General features: G+C 43.0%; 1 protein-coding gene across 1 annotated transcript in view; it reads right to left on the bottom strand.

Moving 5' to 3' along the window:
- Nucleotides 1-1832: 1832 nt before the first annotated feature.
- Nucleotides 1833-27113, bottom strand: part of LOC135511656 (melanopsin-A-like) — a 71437-nt gene continuing 46156 nt past the window's right edge. The window contains exons 7-10 of the mRNA XM_064933139.1: nt 21324-21431; nt 14762-14957; nt 14499-14669; nt 1833-2066 (exon numbers count right to left, since the gene is read on the bottom strand). Of these exons, the coding sequence (XP_064789211.1) occupies nt 1833-2066; nt 14499-14669; nt 14762-14957; nt 21324-21431 (709 nt within the window). The remainder of the gene's footprint in view (nt 2067-14498; nt 14670-14761; nt 14958-21323; nt 21432-27113) is intronic.

The following is a 27113-nucleotide window of genomic DNA, read 5'->3' as shown; positions in this document are numbered from 1 at the left end:
CAAAAACCCGGAACAACCCTGGCCAAATCCTGACACATACAAGCACAGGGAATATTGGATCCATCATCCGTTATTTCAACTGTTCCATTAGAGCACTTAGCTCCATAATGAATTGTCTGAAACCGATTCTCCCATGAATTACAATCACAAAGAACCCGCGGTACAGAAATATAAATATGTATGATTATCTTACTGTGGAAATCTTTTTAAAATATTGAAAATGTTAAAAATTCAATACTTACTGGTAATAAATGTAGCTTCTTACAAAGCAAATTCAATTTTACACTGCGTTATTACAAGCATAATGCTAAAAAGCAGGAGACCATAATAAATAGGAGACCAGTCACTCAACAGATGCACATGGACTGTTTACCTGTACATATGAATACCACTTCTTGTGTTCTCATTACAAGTGTTATCAATCACTCTCAACCATTGTGCCCTGTAGCCTGTCAGTCTATTTTGGTTCCATCAAAACACAGTAGTATCAGTTAATACTAGTCTGGTGATTGAAGTCAGAGGAACGGATGAGAAACTGAGGCTGGAATTCAAATCCGCCATAGATAATGTTATTGTCTTTGTTTACCAACTAAGCTACTGCCCATGGACCAACCACTTTTTATTCTGTAAACTGGACGTATCTACAATAGTTTAAACCATTCAGTGATTTTATTTGTCTATGGGGAAAAAGAGCTATACTGCATAAATACAGCAATAGAATACTGTATTACCATCCAGAAGGAATTTGTCTTGCTCAATCAAATTGCAGGTTCTATCGAATTCAGCCTTGAGTTGTGGATTTATTATGCAGCGTCCTACACATTCTAATGCTCAAGACATTTAAGGCCAGGGTACTGATTGAAGTCCATAATGTGGGTCCAGGCTGTAGTCAGCCCAGATCCTGTCACACAGGCCATGGGCCTCGAGAAAGAATCTGGGCTGACTACAGCCTAGACCCACATTAAGGACTTCAATCAATACCCTGGTTCTCCAACCTCTCCCCGGGGAACACCAGACTCTTCACAACTTTGTTGTAACCCTGAACTACTGTAACTCACCAGATTCACATAGTGAGGGGCTTGATGATTAATTTACTATTTGAATCAGGTGTGCAAGCTGTGGAATAGTTAAAATACATTGAACAGCTGGGGGTCCCCGGTGAGAGGTTTGAGAACCCCTGCCCTAGACAGCCTGACATTTCCAGCATCTCCCAGCTACGATAGATCCCTCAGATAGCCATTTCCAGCTCAGCCTCTTTTAGTCGTGTCTGCATTACGTCACACAATAGTTCTACTTTATCAGTTTCAGCCTTTAGCAGATCTTAGATGAGGGGACCTGGGCTAAGGGAAATGTTTGAAATGGGTTTGAAACAGTTGGACTGCTGTCTGATTTTACAGACGTCCTTACGATTGTAGCTCACTCAAGAGGACCAGGTGAAAGCTTAGCAGACAACACAACCAATCCCATTTCTGTAATTTGTCTGGTACCCAGCCCCCCCCCCCTCCCTGTTGATGGAGGAGTACATTGATTAAGTTTTATGGTACTTTTCCCTAACATTTTGCAATGTGGTGTAGAGAACAGTATGTTGAGACCTGAAATTAGTTCCTGGTTCGGGGGCCCCATGGCGGCTGGATCCCCAAAGCGACCGCTACGTCGCATGCTTGGAGCCGGCCCTGGTTGTACCACATTAACAAAGCAACAAAACAAAACCTTTTCAGTAAAGAACGTACAGCAAGAGTATTCACATGGGGGTTAACTTGACTTGTAGAAAAGTTTCATGTTGAGTACAGACCCTGGCATTTATTATAATTTATCATGTACTGTGGTTGTGATCAGATGAGTGGTGTAGAGGCATCACTGGGAAGTGTTGACCTCTGCTGGACACTTTCCTGTGGCTCCTTAATAACAGACCCCACATCTATACTGCCATTGGATGGCCTTGTACGGGAACCACGGGAACTGACCCTAAGGACAGGTAAGAAAGGGCTGGTCTCGGAGGTGATGACGATGCTGGGAATCTGGCCAATCATTCCTCTCGTTACGATGGCTTCTGACGAATCACCAGCCTGTCGAAGTCAAACAAAAGGTGAGATGAGAAACAATGGACATAAAATGCCAAATGATAGATTTTTGCACCCAATTATCTATGCAGCATGGCAATTTGGATTCCTGGTTTAATATTATTTTCCCTAAAAGATGGTCTTGTATCCTTCGAAGCAAATCTCAAAGATATCTTGTCCTTTGTCTCCAGCAAAGAACTGTTGTCAAGGGAGTGAGTTCGTATTTATATAGTGCCACCCACCCCCACCTATAGTCAACCAATCATGTCAATGGAGCCCTCGGCATTGTTACAACATTTGTGAGGCGCACAGGGATACAGTACAGAGTTCAATTTGGCCTCTGCATGCCTCCAGACTCCTCAATTGCGTCACACCTTCTATAAGGAGCGTCAGACCACATTTCAGATCAAGAATAAATTGGCTTTAACACAGCTTTGGGACGGAAGTAACAGCTGGCAAGAAGTGCACAATATCTGTCTTATCGCCATGTTTATGGTTTGTAATGCTCATTACTTTAAATAAATGTACTATTCGTAATAATTTCATTTTTGTGTCGATTTGAATAATTCATGCTGTGGGTTAGACATTTTAATGTAAAATGAACCATGCGTCAACATCGCCTTACAATATTAATTGGACTAAAATTAATCACATCATCTCACTTCAATGGGAATGTAGTAAGAGATGTTTTTCACCATTTTCAATTACTATTCATGCATAGTCCTTACCAACCAGGTGCCCTCCAGCTGTCCTTGCCATGCGCGTTACTCATGTCTTGATAGAATAAACGTTTTTATACTTTTCACAAACGGCAAACTCATCATGCTCATCACATTTCTATGGTTTGGCCACCAGAATCATAATTATATATGTATATATTTTTTAACCACTAACCTGTCCATTAAAGCTTATGTGACCGATCAAGTCAATTGATTAAGGCATTATTCTAATGATGCCTTATGTCATTTTCAAACATTCAGTCACTTGTTGATATTTTGCTAACTTTACAAAATTATGAACTATGAACTAGAGGAGACATTGGCCTGTGCTTAAATGCTATTTTATTCCAGGTCATCAGTTAACATTGTGTTACTTTCGTCCCACCCGTATCTCCTGTAACTTCTCCCAGGCTAACACCCAAGACTAGCTATTATAATACTTGAAACCTATTGTCATTTAGTTAAGAAAATGACATAAGAAAATGTCCGTTTTGTTAACAACTCTACAACCAAAAAACCCTTCCAGGTCCGCTTAAAACCACTTTTTGTTGATAATTTGGCGATACATGGGTAGACTGGGCTGTTTTTTTGTGTTGTTTTTTGCAAGGACCTCGTCCTCTACATTAGGAATGGGATGACTTCACTATGTCATTCTGGCTTCTATGTTATCTGAGAAAAGTGTTACTTTCACCCGCCTTACTTTCATTCCGACTCTCCTCCGCCTACAATCTGTGTATGTAACAATGCTCTGGTTACTTAAAGGGATACTTTGGCAATGAAGCCCTTTATCTGCTTCCCCAGAGTCAAATGAACAGTATGAAGGAAGTTAGAGGTAGTTTGACGAGCCAATGCTAACTGGAAGCCAGTCATTGTGCTAACAGTATTTAGCAATTGCGTAACACTAGTTAGCAACTTCCTTTTTTAATAAAATGTAACCCCTATTTTACCAGGTAAGTTGACTGAGAACACATTCTCATTTACAGCAATGACCTAGGGAATAGTTACAGGGATGAATGAACCAATTATAAGCTGGGGATGATTAGGTGACCATGATGGTAGGTGGGTCAGATTGGGAATTTAGCCAGGACACCAGGGTTAACACCCCTACTCTTACAATAAGTACCATGGGATTTTTAGTGACCACATAAAGTCAGGACACCCATTTTAACATCCCATCTGAAAAAACAGCACCCTACACAGGGAAATATTCCCAATCACTGCCCTGGGGAATTGGGATATTATTATTATTTGTATTTTTTTTTGACCTGAGGAAAAGGTGCCTCCTACTGGCCCTCCAACATCACTTCCAGCAGCATCTGGTCTCCCATCCAGGACCAACCCTGCTTAGCTTCATAAGCAAGCCAGCAGTGGGATGCAGGGTGGTATGCTTCTGGTAAAGCAGAAACCAAAAATGAGTTCATCTGACTCTAGGGAAGTAGGAAAAGGGCTTCATTGCCAAAATCCCGAAGTATCCCTGTCAGACAAGTGAGGCTACAGAAACAACAGTAGGGAGGTTTGTTGGGGAGAATGGGTGGGCACATAACGCAAACTTCTAGCAATCCAAAGGTTGCATGTTCGAATCGTGTCAGGGACAACTTAAGTATCTTAGCTAATTAACAACTTTAGCTAACCACAGCCATAACTATTTGCAGCTAACCGTTACCCCTAACCGAGCTAACATTAGCCACAAATGCTAACGGCAACAAGACATATTATACTGTATGACCACTAAGACGTATGATACTGTAAGACTGCTTTTCCACCACCGGACCATTCGTAACATATCATAAAAGTGGAGGAAGTACTGTAATATATCATCAGAAATGGAGGGACTCAAGAAAAGTCATATAATGTGAACGAGTGTGAGAAAGTATTGTTGTCTCTGCAGCTCAGAGTGAAAGTCTGTCTCACGTCATTACAATCTGCCACTGCCGTTCCTGCTCTGACATTATCAGCACTGACTACAAATTAAAGAGCAAGTGGCAATATTTCTCCCCCTGTAGGCCGAGCCTGCCATGAGGCATGTCACAGAACAGTTAATTATGTCTCTCATTGATAAGGATGGTTAATCTGCTGTGACATTTGAGATTAAACTGCAGTGATTTAATAAGGCCGCGTCATCCACATGCCTGCTGTCTGCTCATGGCCAAACCCTGCCAGACCTCACAGGAATGCATTAGCATCCGTCAACACTAAACACACTGAGGCTAGGGCGGAAATAAAAATGATGAATCGTCTTTGGCTAAGGAAGACACTATGGGAACCCATCACCTAGCTGGGCTAAAAAAACAGGGAAGACATGTAATGTTATATTGCAGACTCAGCCAAGGTTTAGTAGTGCTGCTTTTTTGTCTATTGGAGGTAGGTAATGGCCACAATGGTCGATACAAAACAAGCAGAATTGACTGACACTTTTGACATTATGAGTACTTACAGCTAGAGGCAAGCTGCAGTCCCTGTAGCCTATACCTGTCATGGAAATGTCATTCAGAGCTCTAGAAGATACATAATTCAGGACTTTGAGGTTGGTTCCTGCTATCATAATGAGTGACATATTGTAATTATGCTGTGAGTCACCTCAATGTTACACTCAATTAAATACCAGTCACGTGTAAGTAAAGGGTTTCTAACACAATTTAGTCTTCATCAAATATTTTATCTTGAATGGGCGGATGGTGACCACAATAATCAGTCCATGTGACACGGTATTACGCATCTCCAAACATCTATCAAGTCACACCACAGATCACTTGTTACCAAGGCCCAAAGCTTTTAGTCCATCTAAAACACAGGTTTAACTCAACCATTAAATTAAGAGGCAAAGAGGATTTCCTAATTCAACCTGAAAGAGCGAATGTCCCTAAAAACCAACTAATCCCTTTGAAAATGGTCTTTGTGGCATCAATATGAGTCAGAAACATTTATTCTAGTGTAAATATTGACTACAAAGTGTAGTGTAAATAGGATCATTTTGGTCATAGTCATTCTCGCCTAAAACAGAGTTTGGAACGAGTAAATGAAGGTTGAGTTTGGATTACAATTATGTCAACAAATCATGTCCCCTTTTGCCAAGCTCCACATGCAAATCGCCTCTTCACTTCCCTTCATTGAATTGGGCTCCGTTGATTCATCGCCCCCAACATGTTCAAAGGATCATGGCCGTTTTAGACTGAAAAGCCCTACACCGAATGACCATGAAATGCAGGATTGTGATTATCATTATCATTATCATCGCTAGCATAGCTGAAGTTCACTGGCTAATGTTAGCCTACCTCAATACAACTCAGATTTTGCTTGGAAACATGATAACATTTCAAAATAATATTGTTTTTGTCATGATTGTGATGTGGCCAGATTGACTTTAGATGCACTATAACTTTAGCCAGCTAACTAAGATTGAGGGAACCACTGTATCTTAGCTAGCTAACATTAGTATTGCTAGCTATTTTTGACTAACTTTGCTATTAACAGTAATGGCAAAGTTGTTTCCTACTAATTTGCCTACTTTAGCAATATCATTGTATTTCCATGTCACTAAGTTAGTGTGATTTAGATGAAACAGTCACATTAGCCACTGAGGTGCAACCCATGTGAAGGGCAGAAATAAATATTTAATGCAGCCATGTTGCCACTAGCTAACTCTTTTCTGACTACAACAGTTGACTAACTAGCAGCAACAAACTCAAACCAACCCAGGGCCATAGCAAAATATGTCACAGTTGGTTGCATAGTGAAACGGCTTCACCAAGTCACATTAGCCACTGAGGTGCAACCCATGTGAAGGGCAGAAATAAATATTGAATGCAGCCATGTTGCCACTAGCTAACTCTTTTCTGACTACAACAGTTGACTAACTAGCAGCAACAAACTCAAACCAACCCAGGGCCATAGCAAAATATGTCACAGTTGGTTGCATAGTGAAACGGCTTCACCGGCCTCAATCTAATCCAACGGAGCCAGTCAGTCTACATCGGTAAAGCATTAAATTAGCTTCCAAACAAGATTATGTTATTTCTCAAGTTGTCTTATAATTGAGGGAGGATGACAATTGTTGACCCTGTTTTTCTGTTGTGCAAAGTGCAGAGTTGGGTGCCAGACTGATCTCCTGGTCATGAACAGATTCTACCAGAAGGAGACCTACCAGAAGGAGTAAGGTGGGTATCATAACATGTCCGTCAATGTGATTGCAACGGTTTACCGACCTCCGAAAATCATTTCATTCACTGTTTCACTCGCTATTTTCACAACTTGTCAGACAAGACCTCAAAATAAAAGTGTGTCATGCGACACAAGTACCCTTGTGACACCTCCTCCATTGTCTCGTTCGACTTATGAAAAGGACACACCACTATGAGGCCTCTGATAGTGACCCCAACAAGGGCTGGTCATTTGTCTTATGTAAAACGTTGTATTAAAAAATACCTGGCTTGATAAACTAGTAGGTTCATTCCCCAGCCGAGCAGATACAACTAGTAGAATACTTTTGGCTGTGAAATGTATTTGCAAAAAGCCTTGTCCTTTCTAGAGAACAAAATGTAATTTACCACTTGGCTGTCTATTTTATCACCCTATCATAGGTACTCCCAGTCAACACCACCTCATAAAATTGTCGTCTGCAGTTGTTCGAGAGATGTGCAGTTTGCAGCCGAACATGCAGCATAGAGAATACCAGCAAGGGGGCACTCATCAGCATCATGCAGACACCCTCTCTGTGAGCGTTCCTATGAATGGAACAGTAGCCACATGTTGGCAAGTATCAAGCCAGCAACCTTCACCTGTCAGCGGCAACAGCTTTCACATGGTCATCATTTGTACACATACAGAAGGTAACCCACTTAATTTCTTTGATACATTTGATAACCCAATTGTGAAACATAATTTCATCTAAAAAGACACTATTCGTTGCTTTTTTTTTTTTTACTTCTTAGATGCATATAATGTCCAGGGCATAACCTAGTCTGGTGGAACCAGCCTGATTGTCTGAAGTGAAATAGAAAGGTATACACAGTGATCAGGTTGGTGCCACCAGGTTATTCAAAACCGCCATTGATAATGTGATCAGTGCTCTGTGTGTGTGTGTGTGTGTGTGTGTGTGTGTGTGTGTGTGTGTGTGTGTGTGTGTGTGTGTGTGTGTGTGTGTGTGTGTGTGTGTGTGTGTGTGTGTGTGTGTGTGTGTGTGTGTGTGTGTGTGTGTGTGTGTGTCATCTATCCCTAACTGCCATTGATAATAGAACAGTGACTGTGTTCACAGCTGCATGAGATGCAGCAAGACCTGGCACTGAACACATCCACAATGAGGTGATCACAAATGTCCAGTAATAGCAACGCCCTTTTTTGTGCGTCACTGCTGAACCCTGCCACAACTCTGCCTATTTCTACAGATTGGCTGGAGATGCTTTTGCCAGACGGCAGCCTCAGTTGTTTGATGGGGAGACCATAATTGAATAGGTTTAATCTGTTTTTACAATATGTTTGTGTGTCAGATATCACATATCCCTAACTGCCATTGGTAATAGAATAGTGACCGTGTATGTGTCAGTGGAGGCTGGTGACTTAAAAAACAGGAGGATGGGAGACCCACGCTATAAGCTCGGACCGCACGGAGACGACAAAGCATGTTTCAAACATTGTGAAAGACTCATTATTTTAACCTAAAGCATTTAATAAAGACATTTATAGTACCATATTATGTGGAATAGGAATGAGAGGGCTACTTACATTTAGTTGGGAAGGGATCACAGCAGTGATTGTATGAGGCATGAGTTGAGGTGTTCAGAGGTGTGATTTAAGTGCAGGACAGGTTTTGAGGTGACCAAAAGTATGTGTACACCTGCTTGTAAAACATCTCATTCCAAAATCATGGGCATTAATATGGAGTTGGTCCCCCTTTGCTGCTATAATAGCCTGCACTCTTCTGGGAAGGCTTTCCACTAGATGTTGGAACATTGCTGCGGGGACTTGCTTCCATTCAGCCATAAGAGCATTAGTGAGGTTGGGCACTTATGTTGGGTGATTAAGCCTGGCTCGCAGTCAGTGTTCCAATTCATCTCGAAGGTGTTCAATGGGTTTGAGGTCAGGGCTTTGTGCAGGCCAGTCAAGTTCTTCCACACCGATCTCGTCAAACCGTCTAAAATGTTATTGTATGCTGCAGCGTTAAGATTTCCCTTCTTTGGAACTAATGGGCCTAGCCCAAACCATGAAAAACAGCCCCAGACCACTATTCCTCTACCAAAACTTTACAGTTGGCACTATGCAATCGGGCAGGTAGCGTTCTCCTGGCATCCGCCAAACCCAGATTCGTCCGCCAGACTGCCAGATGGTAAAGCGTGATTCATCACTCCAGAGAACATGTTTCCACTGCTCCAGGGTCCAATAGAGACGTGCTTTTACACCCCTCTAGCCGATGCTTGACATTGCGCATGGTGATCTTAGGCTTGTGTGCGGCTGCTCGGCCATGGAAACCCATTTCATGACACTCCCGTTATTGTGCTGACGTTGCTTCCAGAGGCAGTTTGAAACTTGGTAATGAGTGTTGCAACCAAGGACAGACGATTTTTACACGCTACGCGCTTCAGCGCTCGGCAGTCCCATTCTGTTAGCTTGTGTGGCCTACCACCACGCGGCTGAGTCGTTGTTGCTCCTAGATGTTTCCACTTCCCCATAACAGCACTTACAGTTGACCGGAGAAGCTCTAGCATGGCTGTGTGCTCGATTTTATACACTCGTCAGCAACGGGTGTGGAAATAGCAGAGTCCACTAATTTGAAGGGGTGTCCACATACGTTTGTGTATATAGTGATAGGCTACAAAAGCTATGGGACATGTATTTTCAAAGAAAGTTTCATACTAGACCTAATAGCCTATTCGGGGAAAGAAGCAGGTTTGCTCTTGCCAATTGCTGAATGTAAAACAGGCCTACAGCAGCATAGAAAATGCATGTTGGGGAAAGTTGAGGAGAGAAAGTGCATTGTTGTGATAACGTTGTACCGATGCATTGCAAATAGTTGCACAGGACATACAGAGATGAGCACAGTGAAAAAGAAGACCCAAAGGAATTGACAAGCTTTAAAACAATGGAAATCACTTAAACCACTTAAGCAATGATGCAATGACATGCTGTGAAAGTTGCAGGCTAAATGGCAATTTTTGCTTTTGAATTGTTACATTTATATAAGAGTTACTATATTATTTTTCATTAAGCCTAGATGTACATGCATCCTACTGCATTGAAGTATTATTTGCAGTTGTCACTACGACAATGAACACTGAAAGCCCTGAATGGTCACTCTGAACCAGTATCTGTGTGTTACATGCTGACTAGACGGGGGCCGCGCCTGCGTCCGTGTGCAGCATCCACACCAGTCGCAATCAGGACATGCAGGTTGAAATATCAAAACGAACTCTGAACCAACTATATTAATTTGGGGACAGGTTGAAACACATTAAACATTCATGAACATTTAGCTTGATAGCTTGCTGTTGCTAGCTAATTTGTCCTGGGATATAAGCATTGGGTTGTTTTTTTACCTGAAATGCACAAGGTCCTTTTTTCTGTGTCTTTGTAGACTTTCTACCCGTTGAGTCAACACAAAATCATGTGTTCTCTACTCCGACAATTCATCTACAGATAAAGGGGAAACCTAGTTAGTTTCTAGTAATCCCTTATTCTTCTGTGGACTTTATATGGCGGTTGGCAACCACTACCATCTGGACTGGAGTGTGGACCTCAGTACATATTTCAATCACCTACGTGGGTATATGCTCCTAAAAACCAATGAGGAAATGGCAGAGGTGGGACTTGCAGCACGTCATGCATCAAAAATAGAACCAAATTATACTTTAGTGCCTGGCTACGCATACGTGCACAAGTAGTTTGGATGAAATAATTGAATAACATGTATGTGTACATGCTCGCAACGTGTTAGAGACCTCGTGAACATCTTGTGGTACCACCTTATAGGCAGAGGCAAGTAGGATGCATTGATCAGTTGATTGACAGGTGCAGGACTCTAAAAGGATAAACGTTCCTCTAGTGTGGATGCTCACCAATGTTAATTTAGTTATGTAGCCTATAGTTGTCCATTATAGTTATTGTTACAGTTATTGGCTTGCTGATTGGCCTGGGCCTTAAAGAACTCAACCACAACACAACTAACATTATTATCATAACAGAACTAGCCTACTAGTAGGTCTGTCTAGCTAACGATAGTGAGCTTGAATTAAATAAATATAAAATGACACTTATACACTTGTTTATGTGACTTTTATACTTTACAAATGGACTCTTTCAAATAATTTAATCTGGCAAGTTTGCCACCAGCACGCTGCAGTAGGGAGGTAAAGTGGAAGTCGAATCCATAATTTCCATTGTTTGGCTGTGCACAGAGCACATACAGTAGGATCTGAGGGCCCATGCTGAATCCTTTTAGCCTCAAAAGGCGGAAGGGGCATTGTCGTGACCTCTTCACGCTGTATTGATGTGTGTAGACCATGATAGCTCCTTAGTGATGTGGACAAAGAGGAACTTGAAGCTCTGGACCTGTTCCACAACAGCCCCGTCGATGTGGATGGGGGCGTGCTCGGCCCTCCGTTTCCCGAAGTCCACGATCAGCTCCTTTGCCTTGCTGATGATGTGGAAGAGGTTGTTGTCCTTGCACCACACTGCCAGGTCTCTGACCACCCCCCTGTAGGCTGTCTAGTCACCGGTGATCAGGCCTACCACTGTTGTGTCGTGTGTAAACAATGATTGTATTGGAGTCATGTGTGGCCACGCAGTTGTGGGTAAACAGGGAGTACAGGAGGGGACTAAGCATGCACCCCTGAGCGGCCCCCGTGTTGAGGGTCACCGTGGTAAATGTGTTGTTACCTACCCTGACCACCTGGGGGCGGTCTGTCAGGAAATCCAGGATACATTGCAGAGGGAGGTGTTTAATCTCAGGGTCCATATTTTAGTGATGAGCTTGGAAGGCACAATGGTGTTGAACGCTGAGCTGTAGTCAATGAACAGCATTCTCACATAAGTGTTTGTTCAGGTGGGAAAGGGCAGTGTGGAGTGCAATAGAGATTGTGTCGTCTGTGGATCTGTTGGGGCGGTATGTGAAGTGGAGTGGGTCCAGAGTGTCTGGGATGATGGCGTTGATGTGAGCCATCACCAGCCTTTCAAAGCATTTCATGGCTACAGATGCGAGTGCTATGGGGTGATAGTCATTTAGACAGGTTACCTTGGTGTTTTTGGGCACAGGGACTATGGCGTTCTGCTTGAAACATGTAGGCATTACAGACAGTCAGAGAGAGGTTGAAAATGTCAGTGAAGACACTGGTCAGCGAGTACATGTCCTGGTAATCCGTCTGGCTCTGTGGCCTTATTAATGTTAACCTGTTTAACTTTTTACTGCAATGGGCTAAATCAGGGTCACACAGAGTATTTCTTGGTCGTCTTAAACAAATCTATTTTGAAACAAACGAAAACACCTCATTATGGGTTATGGGCTTTAAAAAAAGAAGAGACCTGTACCGGTTATAGAGTTGAAATGTATTACATTTTGAGTTTACATCCCAATAATACACTTCATATACATCTCAGAAGACTGAAATATAACAAAACCGTTTCACATTGAAAAAGCGGATTTTCAAGCAGCTTTTTTGAGAGAATGTTTATTAATTTTGAAATTATGAAATATATTAATAATGTTTCACCCATGAGGCCACTAGGTAATTTGACTGCAGAAAATGGCTTCGGAGACTGTGATCACACAGTAGTCCGGAAAAGCTGGTGCTCTAATGTATTTCAGATAGAGCATAAACCAGCATTTGGCCGACCCCTACCGCATTAGAAGTTCAAATCGGAGATAGAAAGTGTAGGCTCTATCGATGATAGAATTAATGACATTCTAATGCATGTTGTCGTGTGAATTTGGATGGGGGGGGGGGGGGGGTTATAGCCTATTAGTCTAATCAAAGTGTAGACAATAGAACATCACGCATTTGAGTGTTTGAGTGTATAAAGTCGGCTGTGGCTTCGTTACCTTGTCATGGACACTTCATGCAATGGCAGTGTCTGCGATATGGTAACGCAGGGAGCTGCTTGTGATGGCTCTAACACGGCTACATCAACTGATATGTGGATGTCGGCTAGCGCGGATCTGATAGAATCTAGTGCCTTGGGGGGGTCAAACCTCTGAATATTGTAATACTGCGGCTCCAACCCAGATGAAAGGCTTTTCAGAGTGAGTGAACAAGGGCAAATGCACCAAAGGGGGACAGTTAATGAACAGTGAGATCGAATCTCTGTCAATAATTGTATCATCATTTTATAACAATTGTTGTAAAGACATTTCCTGGAGTGATTTTCAGTTGATCCGTTGTAACATCCTGTCTGTAATGAGGTGCCAGATTAGTTTAGGAGTCATGCGATTGGCTCACACAAATCCAGGGTTGCATTCCACGCCAAAATAAGGTTTAATTAACCACCTAAAATCTATTAACGGACCGGTGTGTCAATGTAAGAAACATTATAAAAGATCCCATCAAAATCCATCAGTTTAAGTTAGATAGCTGTTTTTTGTTTTTTTTTCAATCCACCACATCCTCCTATGTCGCCCTTCCGCAATCTGATGTGGAAAATGACAGAGCTAGAGCGCTGTTTGTCAGCCCAGAAGACATCCCGAAAATCTGTATTCGCACGAAAACGTCTTTAGCATCTTAGCGGTTTGGCCTAATAATATGACCACTCTATTGAAAGGGGAGATTCTCACAAACATGGTGGTGTTCGCCGTTTTGTTCTACGATCCCCACAAGCCCTACAGGACTAAAGATAACAAACTAAAGATAACCCATACAAATGAATGGAAGTATGGAAATAGTTATGTGCCAAAAAGAAAAAGGGGTTCAATATTTCCTGGGCTTTATTATATCTCCTAGATATAGGACATACACTTCAAAACCTTATTACTTACGATTTATTTTCTTTTTCTATTTTATGAATGTGTTATTTAACACTTTTCTATGGGCTATAGTAGTAGAGGTTAAATTCAATACGGCTTAGCATTTAGATTTGTGGCAGATTAGAGAGAAATCCTTTCTGATGGAAATTTGGACTTTGTTCTTGCCTAGTCTTATTGCATTACAGTAAAGACAGATTGGTGAAGCTGTTTTCAAGTGTGTTACTGTTTGATTAGGTGTTTCTCAGGTAGAGGCACTGAATATTAGGTACCATTGGTGAGATTAACGTGTATTGATGTTAGGAGTTGAGCATGTGATAGAATTAAGTGTCTCAATAATAACTAAATAATAATACAGAATCATAATGTATACCAGTAAGTAATATGCTATTCATTAATCAAGTTTTTGATAATATGATCTGTGTGCTCTATTGTCTGATATCTGATCTGAGTTTGATTGGTTATACCTAGGAATTCATATAGGGGCACATGGGGCTTCCCAAGTCACTCATTACAAGTGACTTGAAGCCGAATCTACATATCTGTGTGATTTATTTCTATACTTCAGGATTATAACACATAAGTGCTAGTGAGGTGAGATTTTTTTTTAAACTTGATGTTGACTCTTACTGACCTCTACTGTGTTAGACAACCATTCACACTGTTCTGCCTTTAGAGCCCAAAATATCCTCCGCGGATTCAGAACATTGTCAAACATGTGGAAGGGAACAGAGAGTAGGCTTGCCGCTTGACTTGACCTTGCCCTGATGTGTTAGTTACCTTCTCAAAAATGCCAGAGTCGTTGCTCTTCATCTTGGAGTTTAAGCTGGAGGAGCAGTAAGGCTTGAGGGCTGGCAGCTCGGTTGTGTCCTTGCTGATATCACAGGACACCTGGCGGCTAGCCGGCCTGGAGCCCATACTGGAGAGGTCAGCCTCAGTATCTGTCCAGCCCTGGGAGAAGGACCATTACATAACCGTCAGATAGACACCTGGACAGACAGACAAACAGACACATACATGTATCAGGACATATTTATTCGTACCGATTCGCTGTCGGAGGCGGAGGAGAGGCGGGACTTGACGGTGCTGGTGCGGCGTAAGCGATCGCTGATGTCGGAGGTCTGGCTGGTGACAGTGGAGCGTCTGGTGGACATGAAACTGCTGTCGGTGGAGCGCAGGTCACGTCTACGTACACACAGCAACACACCCAGACATGGGATGTACTTGGCTATGGCCATCCTGAAGACAGAAGGGAGAGGGGAAAATAAGGAGATGTAGCCACATGAAAAAATATTACAGTTTACTATCGAATACCACAGTACTTAGTATCCCTTGATCATGTGTAGTACTTTTATTATAGAATGCCAGTTTCCCAACCCTGGTCTGCAAGTACCCCCAACAGTACCCATTTTTGTTGTAGCCCTTGACAAACACACCTCCTTAAGCTCATTGAGGGCTTGATGAGTAATGATTGACAAGTTGAATCTGGTGTCCTTGTCCATGGTTGCAATAAAGAAAAGGGCTGCTGGGAGTATTTGACGACCGGGGTTTGGAAACACTCCTGTAGAATACTACAGTAAATACTACTGTATTATCCACACAAAAAACACTGTAGTAAATACTTCAGTAATGGCCGCAAAAACAGTACACTTTTTAAACTATAGTAAATACTGCAATATTGCATTTGCAAATATCACAATTTATGCCACCCATAAGTGAGAAACTTACATGTCAATATGAGGTATTGGAGGTAGACACAGTATGTACATGAAGGTAAAGTGACTAGGCATCAGGATTAGGGCTGTTGCGGTGACCATATTACTGCCACACCTGCAGTCATGAGTCATGACCGCAGTAAAATTCCACTTGACAGATGAGTCACTGTAATATCCTTTTATGCACTCTGGACATGCTTTTTTAGTGCCCAACTTGCTGACTATCATCAGGTCCTAATGGGCTGGAACTCAGTTTTCTATTGTCCCTCTAACCACTCTGATATCAATGCAAATGCAGTCGAAAATCACATCAAACACACAACAAAACAGTAGGCCTAGAGTACTTTTAAAACTCACCTCACTGAAGGCTAATCAATTTGAAGAAAGAACTTCAACAGCAGGTTGAAACTGAGTGTAAAACATATTATTTCAAAGCCGAACAACGAAATGGACAGTGCTTTCTAAGACAATGATTAATTCAAAACAACCATATGCATATTAGAGCTTAAGCACATGATCAGGATAGATATTAATAAAGGACAGAGTAGCAGCAGCAGCAGCAAATGATGAGTGTAAAAATGTGTTTGTAATATGAGTGTTATGTGTGTTTGTCTTGTGTCGGTCTGAGTGTGTGTGTTATGTGTGTGTGGGCATATGTAGCGTATGTGTGTGGGTTTTGTGTGGGAGTGTCAATGTAGTGTGTGTGAGTGTGTATATGGTTTGTATATATAGTCTACTGAGTGTGCGTAGGGTCAGTGACTAGCCAGGGGCCTGATGTATCATGTCAGAGGAAATTATGACTAACACTGAAAACCTCTGGACATTCAGTACTACAGTGGCCTTCCATTCTAACCCCCTCTCACTGGCTGTGTATTCATGTTACCTGATGAAATTGCTATACAATATAATCTTGTTGCCATCTGATGCACAGTCAAATGTCATTAAAAAAAATCAACACAGCAAAGCTCTCCCTCTCTGCCATGCCCAAATTGTATTGCTGCTGATGATATCTGGACATTTGCATGTACATCCTGGCCTGTCTACTGTTGCTAGACCCAATTCTGACTTGTTCTCAGATTTCGGCTTCATGGATGTCTGCCCTCGGAAAACCCTGGGTTTTCTTCAATTTAACACTAGAAGCTTATTACCTGAAATGGATCAATTGAAAGTCTGGGTTCACAGCTCCAATCCAGATGTGTTGGTCATTACTGAGACATGATTAAGAATGAGTGTTCTAAAACACTGATTTGAATATTTCTGGTTATAACCTTCTTCTGCAAGACAGATCTTCCAAATGTGGTGGAGTGGCAAGCTTTACCAAGGAACACCTTCAGTGATCGGTTGTCTCTACCAAGTCTGTCCCCAAACAATCTAATTTGCTGGTTTTAAGCATTCATCTTTCAAATAGCTCTTTGTTGACTGTTGCTGGGTGTTCAAATCAAATTGTATTGGTCACATACACGTGATTAGCAGATGTTATTGCTCTGAGCTCATCGACTTTGTTATCCAAAGACTGAACATTAGCAAATAATATACTCGGAAGCGGTGGGTGGTGTGCACACCTCCTAAGAATCAGCTTGATTCCCTTTGTCGAAGATGCTTGGACCTTCTTTTTTTATATTTTCAGTGGTTTTGTTAACTAGCATGCCCCCATAAAGAAAATTAGAATTAAAAACAGGTTCAGATCTTTGTTCAACCGTGATCTGGCAGAGTTACTCCACCTCAAGAACACTATTTTGCGAAAGGCTAGGCACACAAATACTTTGGCTGACTGGCAAATAGGAAATAAGTTCAGGCAAATAGGAAATAAGTGCACTCAGGCTATCCGGAAGGCCAAAGTCAGTTACTGTACTTTAAGGAGCAGTTCTCTCTCTGTGGGTCTAACCCCAAGATGTTCTGGAAAATGGTGAAAGACCTAGAGAATTAACCCTCCTCCTCACAGCTGCCCATGTCCCTTAATGTTGATGATGTGGTTGTTACTGACAAGGAGCGTATGGCTGAGCTCTTTAATCGTCACTTCAAGTCAGGATTCCTATTTGACTCAGCCATGCCTCCTTGCCTGTCCAACACTTCCTCTTCTCCCATTCCTTCTAATGCGACTAGCCCTGATGCTCCTCCCTCTTTTCCCCCTGCCCTGATGCACAGCTTCTCCCTGCAGCCAGTCACTGAGTCTGAGGTGCTAAAAGAGCTCCATAAACTTGACACAAAAAACATCTGGGTTAGATGGTTTAGAACTTTTATTCTTTAAGGTTGTAGCCCCTACCATTGCCTCTCTCTCACCTTTTTAATCTGTCTCTCCTATCTGGGGAGGCTCCCAGTGCTTGGAAGGCAGCCACGGTGGGTCCTTTATTTAAAGGGGGAGATCAAGCTGATCGTAACAGTTATAGGCCAATTTCTATCTTGCCTTGTTTATCAAAAGTGTTGGAAAAATGTGTCAATAATCAACAGACTGGCTCAGCCACTGCCTGTCACCAAGGGAGAACCCCAAGGCTAGGTCCTAGGCCCCACACTCTTCTCAATTTACATCAACAACATAGCTCAGACAGTAGGAAGCGCTCAACAAAGCTTTCTTAGTGTCCAACAAATTTTCTCTGCCCTTAACCTTGTTCTGAACACCTACAAAACAAAGGTTACATGATTCAGTAATAGGAATACCCACTACCAGTGTGATTACTACCTCTGAGGGTTCAGAGCTTGAGGTAGTCACCTCACACAAGTACTTGGGAGTATGGCTAAATGGTACACTGTCCTTCCATCAGCATATATCCAAGCTGCAGGCTAAGGTTACATCTAGACTTGGTTTCCTCTATCGTAATCGCACCTCTTTTACCCCAGCTGCCAAACTAACCCTGATTCAGATGACTTATCCTACCTATGCTACATTACGGAAATGTAATTTATAGATTGGCAGGTAAGGGTGCTTTCGAGTGGCTAGATGTTCTTTACCATTCGGCCATCAGATTATCCACCAATGCTCCTTATAGGATACATCTCTGCACTCTATACTAAACTGTCCATCTCTGAATACCCGACGCAAGACCCACTGTTGATGCTTATTTATAAAACCTTCTTAGGCCTCATGCCCCCCTATCTGAGATACCTACTACAACCCTCATCCTCCATATACAACACCCGTTCAGCCAGTTGCATTCTGTTAAATGTCCCCAAAGTACACATGTCCCTGGGTCATTCCTCTTTTCAGTTTGCTGCAGCTAGCGACTGGAACGAGCTGCAAAAAAAACACTCAAACTGGACAGTTTTATCTCCATCTCTACATTCAACGACTCAATCATAGACGCTTTTACTGACACTTTTTACTGACACTTTTTACTGACACTTGCACCTCGTGATTATTGTTGTCTCTACCTTTTTGCCCTTGTGCTGTTATCTGTGCCGAACAATGTTTGTACCATGTTTGAGCTGCTACCATGTTGTGCTGCTGCCATGTTGTGTTGCTTCCGTATTGTTGTCATGTTGTGTTGCTACCATGCTGTGTTGTCATGGGTTGCTGCCATGCTCTGTTGTTGTCTTAGGACTCTCTTTATGTAGTGTTGTGAGGTTGCTCTTGTCGTGATGTGTGTTTTGTCCTACATTTTTATTTGTAATCCCCGTCCCTGCAGGAGGCCTTTCACCTCTTGGTAGGCAGTCATTGTATGTAAGAATTTGTTCTTAATTGACTTGCCTAGTATATCAAAGTTTAATAAAAATACTGCATGTTCACTACCAGTCAAAAATGGGGCGGCAGGGTAGCCTAGTGGTTAGAGTGTTGGACTAGAAAACAAAAAGTTGCAAGTTCAAATCCCCCAGCTGACAAGGTACAAATCTGTCATTCTGCCCCTGAACAGGCAGTTAATCCACTGTTCCTAGGCTGTCATTGAAAATAAGAATTTGTTCTTAATTAACTGACTTGACTAGTTAAATAAAAGTAAAAAATAAAAACGCCTTGGAACACCTACTCATTAAAGTGTTTTTCTTCATGTTTTGTTATTTTCTACATTGTAGAATAATAGTGAAGACATCAAAACCATGAAATAACACATATGGAATCATGTAGTAACCAAAAAAGTGTTAAACAACTCAAAATATATTGTATATTTGAGATTCTTCAAATAGCCACCCTTTGCCTTGATGATAGCTTTGCACACTCTTGGCATTCTCTCAACCAGCTTCACCTGGAATGCTTTTCCAACAGTATTTAAGGAGTTCCCACATATGCTGAGCACTTGTGGGCTGCTTTTCCTTCACTCCGCTGTCCAACTCATCCTAAACCATCTCAATTTTGTTGAGGTCTGGATATTGTGTAGGCCAGGTCATCTGATGCAGCACTACATCACTCCCCTTCTTAGTAAAATAGCCCTTACACAGCCTGGAGGTGTATTGGGTCATTGTCTTGTTGAAAAAAAAATGATAGTCCCACTAAGCTCAAACCAGATGGGATGGTGTATCGCTGCAGAATGCTGTGGTAGCCATGCTGGTTTAGTGTGCCTGAATTCTAAATAAATCACTGACAGTGTCACCAGCAAAGCACTTCTACACAATAACACCTCCTCCTCCATGCTTTACGGTGGGGAAATACACATGCAGAGATCATCCGGTTACCCACACCGCATCTCACAAAGACATGGCGGTTGGAACCAAAAATCTCCAATTTGGACTCCAGATCAAAAGACTAATTTCCAACGATCTAATGTCCATTGCTCGTGTTTCTTGGCCGCTAGCAAGTCTCTTTTTCTTATTGGTGTCCTTTAGTAGTGGTTTCTTTGCAGCAATTCAACCATGAAGGCCTGATTCACACAGTCTCCTCTGAACAGTTGATGTTGAGATGTGTCTGTTACTTGAACTCTGTGAAGCATTTCTTTGGGCTTCAATTTCTGAGGCTGGTAGCTCTAATGAACTGAGTCTTCCATTACTATGGCGGTCCTCATGAGAGCCAGTTTCATCATCACGCTTGATGGATTTTGCAACTGCACTTGAAGAAATTTTCAAAGCTCTTGAAATATTCCGTATTGACTGACCTTCACGTCTTAAAGTAATGATGGGCTTTCGTTTCTCTTTGCTTATTTGAACTGTTCTTGCCATAATGTGGATTTAGTCTTTTACCAAATAGGGCTATCTTCTGTATGCCCCCACAACACAACTGATTGGCTCAAATGCATTAAAGGAGGAAAGAAATTCCACAAATTAACAAGTCACACCTGTTAATTGAAACGCATTCCAGGTGACTACCTCATAAAGCTGGTTGAGAGAATGCCAGCTGTCATCAAGGCAAAGGGAGGCTATTTGAAGAATCTCAAATCTATTGATTGATTTGTTTAAGACTTTTTTTTCATATGATTCCATATGTGTTATTTCATCATTTCGATGTCTTCACTATTATTCTACAATGTAGAAAATAGTAAAAAAGAAGAAAACCCTTTGAATGAGTAGTTTTTCTCAACCTTTTGACCGGTAGTGTACATCCAACATGCAGTGAACCTAAATTACTAAAAACCAAAAAGTACACAGCGGTAAAGCATCTAGGTCCCCTATATATTCATTCTTAGAATCCTTCCTGTGTGGTGAGAATATTATAATGATGTCCAGTTGAGTTAATATCCAGGTTGCTGAGTGATTGTAGAGTGGAGAGTTTATTCGGATCGCTAGCTAACAGGGGCTATACCCTTCCTGTCTCTCAGATTTGATAGATTCTCATGGGATGGAATGGTTCACTGGGGTAGTATCACATTGGTGTAATAAAAAATGAAAAAATAGCTCTTTGACTTTTGTTGCTCAACGGAATTCCCAAATGGGGTTCGGCTGCGTAAGAAGATTTGACTCATAATGCAATAATAGAAAGAATAGAAACCAATAGGTTTGACCTTTAATCTTTGTGGCAGCAAGACTGCGGTACCTGTACTTGGGGTGGGTGATGGCATAGATGATGGGGTTGTGAATGGCTGAAGCCTTGGCGATCACAGCAGGAACTGAGTTCATGTATGGGGTCAGAAAATCTGCATACCTACAGGAGACATGGAGAAGACAGGAAGAGAAGGCTGGTAAACTGTGAGGCAGAATAATACAATATATAAAGTACCTGAATGGTCAAGGTTTGAAAATGTCGCTGCGGCATTGTAGTATTTGTATAGAAAGGAGTAATTTCATAAGTGGGTGTATACAGATTTAGTTTTCTACAGCATGAAAACACTCCTGCAGCAATAGGAAATGATTAATTATAATCCACATAATAATTTACAACACATTTTTAGAGGTTACTACATTTTCATAATTCACATTCATAATGGAAAATCAAGTCAGAAATTTCAAAGTGGAAATTACACACTTCAGAAGCCTTTTAAACCTCAAATGCACTACAAGTTGTACATTTCCTGTGTCTTTGCACTGTGACAGCGGAGCTCATGGACATACAGACACTATACAGATGTGGGATCTTCATCACCATGTTGCAGGAGAACTTTCCTGCAACACATTACATTTTTACCCTGAAGTGCATTTGAGGTTTTTAAAAAAGCTTCTGAAGTTTGTAATTTCCTCTTTGATATTTCTGACTTGATTTTCCCTTACAAACAATGTAGTAATCCTTACAAAAATGTTTATTAATTATAATCCACATAATAATTCACATTTCCTATTGCTGCATGATTGTTTTCGGCCGATATTCAAGATGACCACATCCTAGGGTTGGATTTCCTCAGTCAAGTGGGAGCATGCCTAAATGTTGGAATGCTTAAACCCCAGATGAAAGACTCCGTTATGGGACTGCAGAGCAGTGGAAAAAGGCAACGGCAGCCGCAGGTGACCCTGCAGGAATTTGTAGCAGACAACCCCACAAAGATCCTTCCCCAGATGAGAAGGAGCAGCTAAAGAGGTTGTGTGTGCCCCAGCAGGTGACCAGTTGCACGATGGACGTACCTTCGGAAGCTACCCAACAAGCTGTGCAGGAACTAGGGAAGAGGTGTTCAGAAGGGCTGGAGTCTGAGCAGTGCGATAAGGTGGAAGCACTGCTTGCAGAGTTGGTTGATGTCTTTGCACCACGAGACAAAGAATGCCAGAGAACCAGTCTAGTCCACCACTCTATCAATACTGGCAACAATCCGTTTGCGGCCCCATCACGTGCCACTGGCGAAAAGAGAGATAGCAAAGCAGAAGATCTGGGAGATGGCTGAGACAGGGTTCATCAAGCCATCCAACAGCCCTTGGGCAGCCCCTGTAGTTCTTGTCATTGAAGAAGGACGGCTCATGGTGCTTCTGTGCAGACTACAGGCAGCTGAACCATGTGACCAGGAAGGATTCCTATCCCCTCCCGGCCCCTGAAGCCAGGCCGAAGACCACCTTCTCAATTGGACAAGGACTGTGGCAGTTCACCGTGATGCCCTTCGGGTTCTGCAACGCTCCACCAACCTTTGAGCGTCTTACGGAGCAAGTGCCAGTCACAATCCCCCGCAACAGGTGTGTGGTCTACCTGAACAACCTCCTTGTGCATGCCGTATGGATCTCTGGCAAATCTGAGTGCGGAACTACTTTCCATTCGGCACGCAATATTCAAGCTCCACCCCAAGAAGTGTTATCGGGGCAGACTGAGTTGCAACTGGTCCAGCCAAGTTGGTGGCAGTTCAGCACTGGCCGAACCATTAGGATCTCTCTGAGTTAAGAAGCTGTGTTGGCCTAGCTTCTTACTACCAGAGGTTCATCAAGGACTTTGCAACAGAAGCCAGCCCTCTACACTGCATTACAAACAAGGATCAGTGGTTTGACTGGCATGATGACTGCGTGGCAGTATTCGTAAACTGCATCAGGCCCTTTTCAATACTCCAGTTCTGGCATACCCCAAACCCCAGCACCCATTTATTGTGGACACAAATGCCCGCAATGTGGGCATTTGGGGCCATTCTTTTGCTGGTAGGATGGGGAACGGGTGGTGGCCTTCCACAGTCAAAGCCTCAACCATACCGAGCGCAACAACTGTGTCACCCAGCGAGAGTTGTTGGCTGTGGTCAATGCACCATAATTTCCGATCCTACCTCTACGGGACCCAGTTCCTCCTCTGTACGGACCATGCCTCACTCACCTGGCTCTTCAACTTCTGAGAACCACAGGCCAGGTGGCTCGCTGGTTAGAAGAGGCACAGTATATGACTACCAGATGCAGCACCGGGCTGGTCGTATCCACACAAACACTGGTGTGTTGTCTCGCCGGTCATGTGAAGAGCAAGACTGCACGCACTGCCCACACAAAGGAGGGTTTCCTGCCCGCAGCGGTGGCAATTCAAGAAGCAGACTGAAGCTCAGCACCCTTGGAGGGCTGGAATGACCAAGACCTGAAGAGGGAGCAGGAAGGTGTCCCGGTGTTAGCAACTGTCCGGGGCTGGTTGATGCTCAGCCAGCAGCCTGCCTGGAACAGAGTCTTACCCCTGTCGCCCAAAACCATGGCCTACTACTCCCAGTGGGACAACCTTGCCATTCACAAAGGGGTGTTGTTTTTGAAGATGAATGGAACAAACACACAACACAACTCTGTGGTGTGGCAGTTGCTGGTGCCTTATTCCATGTGTGCCCATGACCTCAGAGCTGTTCACTGGATCGGTGTGGGGAGGCCACTTCGGGTACAAAAAGACCCTCTAACTCCTCCAAAGGAAAGTCTACTGGGCTGGCTGTCGCCAAGACACGGAACAGTATGTGCATGTCTATGACACCTGTATGCGCATATGCCCTGTTGCAGCAAAATCAGGTGGTAGGCCATTGGTCTTGTGGGCCTATCGTTCAGCAGTGCAGGTGTTCACTGGATGCACCCCATCAGTTCTGATGTTTGACTGAAAACTACGAACTCCAGTAGATTAGTCCTTTGGAAGACCTCCTGGAGTACCTCCACCACCTTCAACAGCGCCTGGAAACAGCCCACGACTTTGCACGGCATCGCTTGACAGAGGCAGGGGTAAAGCAGAAGAAGGTATACAATACCCTCTGTCGAGGTCAGCCTTTCCAGACTGCCCAAAAAGTGTGGGTATACAGCCCCGGCGCAAGCGTGGTCTGAGCCCGAAACAAATGAGTCACTGGGAAGGCCCATGCATGGTTCTGGAGCGACTTTCTGACATGGTGTGTCGCAGTCAGCTTTGAACTCATGGACGAGTGATGGTCCTCTATCAGGATCGTCTGGCGCCTTACCAACCTCATACACCTCATGAGGTGGAAAGAGAGGGTGAGATGTTGGTTACTCCTCACAGCCCTGGACCATTGGACAACGCAGCGGTTTCCTCACCTGAGGGGCAAGGTCAGAATGGGACACCCCTTCGGCCACCAGGGTGCTGCTGCCGCAGGCTCCCGTCTCAAGGTCAGGATGGCAACCCCACGGCAATCACAACGTAGCCACTGAAGACCCTTTGTCCAGGTTTCAGGACTTTGTGTTGGATTTCGGGGTTGTCAGGGATGACTAACCCTTAGGAGGGGGAAATGTAGTGGCGGCAGCCTATTAGACTGGATCTAGCGACAGTAACGAGCTGCAAAAAACACTCAAACTGGACAGTTTTCTCTCCATCTCATCATTCAAAGACCAATCATTGACACTCTTACTCTTACTGACATGTGATGTATTGTTGTCTCTATATTCTTGCCCTTTGTGCTGTTGTCTGTGCCCAATAATGTTTGTACCATGTTTTGTGCTGCTATAATGTTGTCCTGCTGCCATGTTGTGTTGCTACCGTGTTGTTGTCATTTTCTGTTGCTACCATGCTATGTTATGTGTTGCTGCCATGCTGTGTTGTTGTCTTGAGTCTCTCTTTATGTAGTGTTGCGGTGTCTCTCTTGTCGTGATGTGTGTTTTGTCCTACATTTTTAAAAATGATCCCAGCCCCTGTCCCCAAAAGAGGCCTTTTGGTAGGATCTGGAGGTGTGGCTTGTTGGAGACGTGGCCTTGGGTTAGCTCTCTTTGGACAAACTGTGGGTCAAAGTGTCATTCTAGTTAATTGATTATGTTGTACTCTCTTACTAAGCACTAAGCTTTTATGCTGTCAGTTCTGTAGATGCAATATGACTGATATACAGTGGGGCAAAAAAGTATTTAGTCAGCCACCAATTGTGCAAGTTCTCCCACTTAAAAAGATGAGAGAGGCCTGTAATTTTCATCATAGGTACACTTCAACTATGACAGACAAAAAGAGAAATGTTTTTCCCCAGAAAATTACATTGTAGGATTTTTTATGAATTTATTTGCAAATTATGGTGGAAAATAAGTATTTGGTCAATAACATAAGTTTATCTCAATACTTTGTTATGTACCCTTTGTTGGCAATGACTGAGGTCAAACGTTTTCTGTAAGTCTTCGCAAGGTTTTCACACACTGTTGCTGGTATTTTGGCCCATTCCTCCATGCAGATCTCCTCTAGAGCAGTGATGTTTTGGGGCTGTTGCTGGGCAACACAGACTTTCAACTCCCTCCAAAGATTTTCTATGGGGTTGAGATCTGGAGACTGGCTAGGCCACTCCAGAACCTTGAAATGCTTCTTACGAAGCCACTCCTTCGTTGCCCGGGCGGTGTGTTTAGGGATCATTATCATGCTGAAAGACCCAGCCACGTTTCATCTTCAATGCCCTTGCTGATGGAAGGAGGTTTTCACTCAAAATCTCACGATACATGGCCCCATTCATTGTTTCCTTTAAAAGGATCAGTCGTCCTGGTCCGTTTGCAGAAAAACAGCCCCAAAGCATGATGTTTCCACCCCCATGCTTCACAGTAGGTATGGTGTTCTTTGGATGCAACTCAGCATTCTTTGTCTTCCAAACACGACGAGTTGAGTTTTTACCAAAAAGTTATACTTTGGTTTCATCTAACCATATGACATTTTCCCAATCTTCTTCTGGATCATCCAAATGCTCTCTAGCAAACTTCAGACGGGCCTGGACATGTACTGGCTTAAGCAAAGGGACACGTCTGGCACTGCAGGATTTGAGTCCCTGGCGGCGTAGTATGTTACTGATGGTAGGCTTTGTTACTTTGGTCCCAGCTCTCTGCAGGTCATTCACTAGGTCCCCCGTGTGATTCTGGGATTTTTGCTCACCGTTCTTGTGATCATTTTGACCCCACGCGGTGAGATCTTGCGTGGAACCCCAGATCGAGGGAGATTATCAGTGGTCTTGTATGTCTTCCATTTCCTAATAATTGCTCCCACAGTTGATTTCTTCAAACCAAGCTGCTTACCTATTGCAGATTCAGTCTTCCCAGCCTGGTGCAGGTCTACAATTTTGTTTCTGGTGTCCTTTGACTGCTCTTTGGTCTTGGCCATAGTGGAGTTTGGAGTGTGACAGTATGAGGTTGGGGACAGGTGTCTTTTAGACTGATAACAAGTTCAAACAGGTGCCATTAATACAGGTAATGAGTGGAGGACAGAGGAGCCTCTTAAAGAAGAAGTTACAGGTCTGTGAGAGCCAGAGATATTGCTTGTTTGTAGGTGACCAAATACTTATTTTCCACCATCATTTGCAAATAAATTCATTAAAAATCCTACAATGTGATTTTCTGGATTTTTTTCTTCTAATTTTGTCTGTCATAGTTGAAGTGTACCTATGATGAAAATTACAGGCCTCTCTCATCTTTTTAAGTGGGAGAACTTGCACAATTGGTGGCTGACTAAATACTTTTTTGCCCCACTGCAAGTGCATGTGATACCAAATAGCTTTCTAGAGTTCCATTA

This window comes from Oncorhynchus masou, chromosome 24 (genome assembly GCF_036934945.1).
Source record: "Oncorhynchus masou masou isolate Uvic2021 chromosome 24, UVic_Omas_1.1, whole genome shotgun sequence".
Taxonomy (NCBI): Eukaryota; Metazoa; Chordata; class Actinopteri; order Salmoniformes; family Salmonidae; genus Oncorhynchus; species Oncorhynchus masou.
Note: the sequence above shows the minus strand (reverse complement) of the source record. Positions and strands in the feature narration are given on the sequence as shown.